Source organism: Cyphomyrmex costatus, unplaced genomic scaffold (genome assembly GCF_001594065.2).
Source record: "Cyphomyrmex costatus isolate MS0001 unplaced genomic scaffold, Ccosl1.0 scaffold201, whole genome shotgun sequence".
In the NCBI taxonomy this organism is placed as follows: Eukaryota; Metazoa; Arthropoda; class Insecta; order Hymenoptera; family Formicidae; genus Cyphomyrmex; species Cyphomyrmex costatus.
The window spans coordinates 33933-39689 of NW_017276051.1; the positions used below are offsets into that span (position 1 = coordinate 33933).

Here is a 5757-nt window from a genome sequence, read left to right on the forward strand (position 1 = left end):
TTGTACTGTTGCGCTACGCACCTATGCATACACTTTACAACATAAAGAGACATGGAAGTTACGTTAAATTTGTATTTTTATTAAAATACCGCAAAACTTAAAGCTTTATAACTCGGAAAGTAAACAATAGAAAAATATTTTATTGCAGCGTTTTGGAAAGCTCTCGAGATAAGCTACGAGAATATGTAATAAAAAATGGTATGTTCCATTTAAGAAATTAAAGGTGACCTTCATGTAATTTTCAAATGATTATCCAAGGTCAAACCAATGGTACCACCTTGCGACCTCCTCGAAACCATACAATTTTTGTCTGAAACAATTTCTCTAAAATCAAAAATAAGAAAGTTATTTAGGGTGGACAATTAAAATGGGACACCCTGTATAACGTTCGATTCAAAATTTTTTACATTTTGTAGTTATGCATCCCCGAAGAATGGACTTTGGCGGCTCGGGATAAGAAACTTGTAGTGTCTTTCAATTTTTGAACATGGCCGGAGACACTACCGCGTTAAATCTAAAAAATTTTCAGAAACTTTACGAATACCGCGCAGATATAGTATTCAAAGTTGCCCGCATAATTGCACTTCTGAATGAAGAGTACAGTATGCGCAACGTGTTATTGTATCTGTATTTGTAGTGAATAGAGCACATTGTTTTACGCTAATGTCGGCGGTAACCGTTATTTTTCAGAAAATAACAAGAGCTTTTCGAAAGTCATGATTAAAAAAAGATATCACATAATGATTCTTTAACTTCAAGATAGAGTAACTTCGTCAAAAATGGTTATAATGAGATTTTTAAAAAAGCATTTTAAAGATTGAAATCTTTACTTTCAAAGTCGGTCATTGATTAATAACAAGAATAATCAGGCTAATGAGAGCTATTCCGCGGTTATTGGTGCGACTATATATAAGATATTAGAATGTGAATATTATATACCACGTAAGTAGTTCCCCCCCCCATTGCGCGCCGAACATCCGTCGAACTTAAAACGCAAATCTATTAACTACCGTAGTAATATCACAAATTTTTGATGCTTATAGCATCTAACAAGATCTTAATAATATGTTTAAAGACATATTAAAATCTTAAATTAAATATTAAAGAAAGAAATAAATTTAAAACTGAGAAAAATAAGAATTTGTGAAGAATATCACGAGTTGGCGTTTCGTCCCGGCTTCCACTACTGGACTCATCAGTAAGGTAATGTAGTGGGAGCCTACCTTAGACGCCTGGGAGAGATGTTAGAAAGAAGTTCTATATAAACAAATAATCATGTAATTCAGCACTTGCGAGAATTGACAAGATTAACTATAGACCTCTATTGGCAAGTCGACGTAATGATATTCTTCACAAAGTACTTAATTTTTTTAAATAATAATTTGAAAGTAACAAACGCATCTTCCAGCCAGCGTATATTCAACAAATAAATTAAAGAAGACTCTCGAAAATTTCAAATAACAAGAATAATCAGGCTAATGAGAGCTATTCCGCGGTTATTGGTGCGACTATATATAAGATCATTGATATTTCAATTTAACTGATCTTTGACGAAGCTATACGGATACAAATGGATATCTGTCAAATCTAAAAAATACCGTATAATTTTGTACAAATTTCAGAAAGATCTATGGTGTGAGGTGAAAATCACACAAATATGTCGTTTACAATAGTCGAAAGAGTGAATCTTTACCTTTAATTTGCTTTTTAAATGAAAGTTCTATGATTTTTTTTTCACCGAATTATTGAATGTTAAAGCAAAAGTAATCACTTTTTAAAAACAAAAAATTTCAACTACGAATCGAACCTTTACACTTTGTAAGCAAAAAATAGTGCGATTGAATTTATATTAAACATACAAATGCGTATAAAACTAATTATTTCTGGTAAAATTAAAGAACAAATGATAAAGTTTGTGTCAAGCCATTTTTTAAATCAAACTTTATTGTTACCAGTCAAAATTTATCATACCTTCTGTGAAAGGATATGGTTGTTCAGCAAACTCGTACCAGAAACGATCTCCTTTTTGCAAACGTACGAACTGATTAAGAATCAAGCACGTAAACGTGGGTCCTATTAAACTGTCCGGCTCTGGTATTTCCGCTAATGCACCGGTATACAAATCTACATCATCTACAGTCTCGTAGAGATCTGACATCTGTTTTAGAACTTGATGATCCAAGTAGCCTTCAAGGTTATCAAAAGTTTCTACCTTTCCTAGACCACAATATTCCCGCCAGACAGTGTATCCTGGTAATCCATGATCCCGTCCTCGTTGAATATTTAACGACACCAAATCAAGGCCGCATGGTATCGTAGAATTAGCCATGGGATCCTCAAAAAGATGATTGGTCAGTTGCGCAGTTACGTGCGTGGAATACCTCTGAATAATATTGGTCGTGGCTGAGCTGACTGAATGTCTGATGCCATCCTCGGCGTAAAGGCTATAAGGGTTGAATAGCATTTTGTGCAGCTCTATGTAGGACGATGTGCCCTTTTCATCGTCTGTCATCTTCATCAATCCCGGCAAGAGAGTGTGAGCAAAACGGAAAGCTGCGGTCGCGAAATTATTGGCGACCGTTGGATCGTTCTTTAACTCGTCCGGATTGTGTATTCGTTTTTTGTAGCCCGACACAAGGAGCTCCAAGTCCTGCTCATTCATTCTTTTATCGCCTAGGATAATGGGCAGAAATTCACGATAAGTGATGTGCTGCAACTGAGCTCCGACAATACGTCGTGTTTCCTGATACAGTATCTCATCGTTCCAAACGGGATTGACTTTGGCCAATTCGTCTGCTATCCTGTTATGCTGTCGCGCCCAGAGAAGGTGCATTGTGGTTAAGTGCAGATTCTCGTTCGCCCTGGCATCACCCGCGGCAAAGCAATATTGGCCACGACGTCGTTCGGCTTCCCGATTGCAACCGTCATTGGGATTCATGCTCGGTGGCAGCAGAGTCCTATTGTCGGGAGTGTACTGCATCCTCAAACGACCACCGATGAATTCGCGCAGATTGTAAGCAGTCTCGTTATCGGAGCCATAAATAGCTGAGCCATCAATGAAGGCGCTGACCTGAACACAACGTTGTCTACATAATCTCTTTCTTGTCTCTATCGCTTTTGACGATCAGAATAATTTTCAAATCTATGTTTATATATTCTGATAAGACGCAATATTCTTGCAATAATCAATCATAGTGTAAGGGCAAAGAGTCAAAATAAATTAAATAAAACTGATAACAAATTTACTTATAAAATAAAACCAAATACATTACAATAAATAAGCAATTTACAACAATTATTTGACTTAAAACTAATTAAACATTAAGTGATCAGTTTCGACTCTCTAATTGAGTCCTCTTCAGACTTCACTTCATACTCATTAATGGATAAGATTATAAATTTATTGTAGAACAAATAATAAGATATTGTTGATGAAAGATTAATAATTGGTAAGTTAAAAAAACTTTCTGTAAATTTAAAATGTCAAGATATACAAATTAATAATTAAAAGTCAAGATTTAAAAAACTAACCAAAAACAGTCACAATACATTCGGATATTAATATAGATAGTGTCCAATAATTAAAAAGAGGTGTCATAGATAATACATTGTTTAGTTGATAAAATAAAATACAAAATAAATAGTGATGAAAATTATACTTTATGAGCACATTGGAAAGATGTAGTGATTATAATGAGGTATCGAAACAGACTGAGAGAAAGGAAGACAATCAAAATGACACCGAAAGTTCATACTTTATTTATCATAGGTATATATGCCTTGTGAAGACCTTCGGTATCAGTTTGTAAATTTAAATTGAGTTTTTGTTTCTTAATATTAAGCATCTCAGACACCACACGTTTTCTATAACAATGTTCCTCGTTTAAGATCTTTACATCATCCCAACGTAAATCATGGTTATAATTTAATCTATGATCAGTAATAACTGATCGAGTTGTTGTATTATATCTAATATGATTACGATGCTCGTCTATTTATTCTAGTCTTTAACTGTCTTCCAGTCTGTGACATAAGATGTTTCGCAATCGTTACACTGGATTTTGTACACCACATTACTTCTGGATGTGTCGAATGTCTTTATGCACTTTAATATATTATATTTGCGCATTATTTTATTTGGACTAAAAAAAAATACCCTGATTGTTATTTAAGCGTTTAAATTTTTCTGTATGAGATGGTATGAATGGTACTGTAAGCCACGAAGTCATTTCTTTATTGACATTTATGTTATTTTTCATCACGCGTGCACGTAATGTGCCCAATAACTCAACGCTTTTGCGTGCGGTAAATAGCCAATTACTCAACGGCTTGAATTATTACTCTAACCCCACTCTTCTGCGCAAAAACGTTGGTGTATTGGGCACATTACGATGAGCACTTGTAATGAAAAATTCTGTGTGTAACTCATATGCTCAGTTGTTTATTGTGCGGCACGGGCGCGGGGGAGCGCACTCGCTTCGTTCGTGCTCCCGCGCCCGCGTCGCACAATAAACAACTTACCATACATGTTACACAATTAGCCCAGTCCCCGGGGATTTTTTTACCATTGTAAATTCCAATAATCTCCGGATTGATGAAATTTGGTGAGATGGTGAATTTTGATGTACAAAATAGTAATTTATGTTTGACGTACAAAATTTAGCATGGCTACGGTCGCCATATTGGAAAAACATCAAAAAAATCGAATTCTTTTCAGAATTTCGGCAATAACGTTGAAAATATGTATTGTACGGAAATTAATGTGGTATACAAAATTGTAGCTGATAAAATTCTGCACAATTTCTGTTTTTAATCAACTTTGTAGCACTAATAGAACTGGAAATAGAATTTTTTTAAAACTGAGATATTTTGTTACTTTTCGAACAACTTACGTTTCTTCGCGCTTGAAGCACAAATTACGCTAAGATGGCGGCTCGTAGACAAAAATGCTTCAAATAAGATCGGAAGGTAATTTATTACCCTTCAAATTGTTTTTTTGAAGAACCTCCTACGACCAATACTTCCCGAGATATAACCGCTTGAAACAAATTTTCTTACAAAATTTTATGCGAATTTTCGACTTTCTCCGGTAATAAATCGGAAATGACTACTTGTACGATAAAAAGTCATCAAACATAATCAAAAGATAATTAAATTTGCTACATTTTACATCGAGCAACGTTTTATTATTATCAAAATTACTTCTTAAATATAACCATATTTGGTAAAATTTACGATTTTCTCGTATATAATATATATATATTTGTACATATTGTTACGTGCCCGAATCGTCACCCGCTATACTACGGGATCGACCGTCTCGAATAGAAGAAGAGCGCGTTGCCTGGTGATGGGCGCGCTTCTGTTTTACGATTTTGAGAGAAGCTGTCGAAGCTGACGGACGAGTTTCTCTCTCTCGGAGTTTCTTTTACGGTTACAATTGTTCTGTGTTCTCTGTTCACAATAAATATCTTGTTTATTCCTTCTCTGACGCGTTGCTTATTTCGGCGACTCGGGTGTGCGCGTTCGCGACGCGAGAGTCTCCCGCCGAACGAACGCGCGAGTGTAACAATTTGGGGGCTCGTCCGGGATCGACTGTGACGAATGATCCGATCGACATACGCCTTGAGAAAGAGGGCTCGTCAGGAAAGTGCGGAGGATATGGAGCGGATCTCGACGGAACGTGCGCCGAACGTGTCTCCTCCGCAAGTCGCTCTACAGGAGACAACGCCGACAGTTCTTGCTCTTCAGGCCGTG

At 36.0% G+C, this 5757-nt stretch overlaps 1 protein-coding gene across 1 annotated transcript; it reads right to left on the reverse strand.

Annotated features, from left to right (window-relative positions):
- Positions 1-1948: 1948 nt before the first annotated feature.
- LOC108773279 (lactoperoxidase) lies at positions 1949-4528 on the reverse strand. Its single transcript, XM_018539039.1, has 2 exons — positions 4522-4528; positions 1949-3114 (listed from the first exon to the last, which is right to left on the reverse strand). Exons 1-2 carry the CDS (start codon positions 4526-4528, stop codon positions 1949-1951), a joined length of 1173 nt encoding a protein of 390 aa, XP_018394541.1.
- Positions 4529-5757: the final 1229 nt, after the last annotated feature.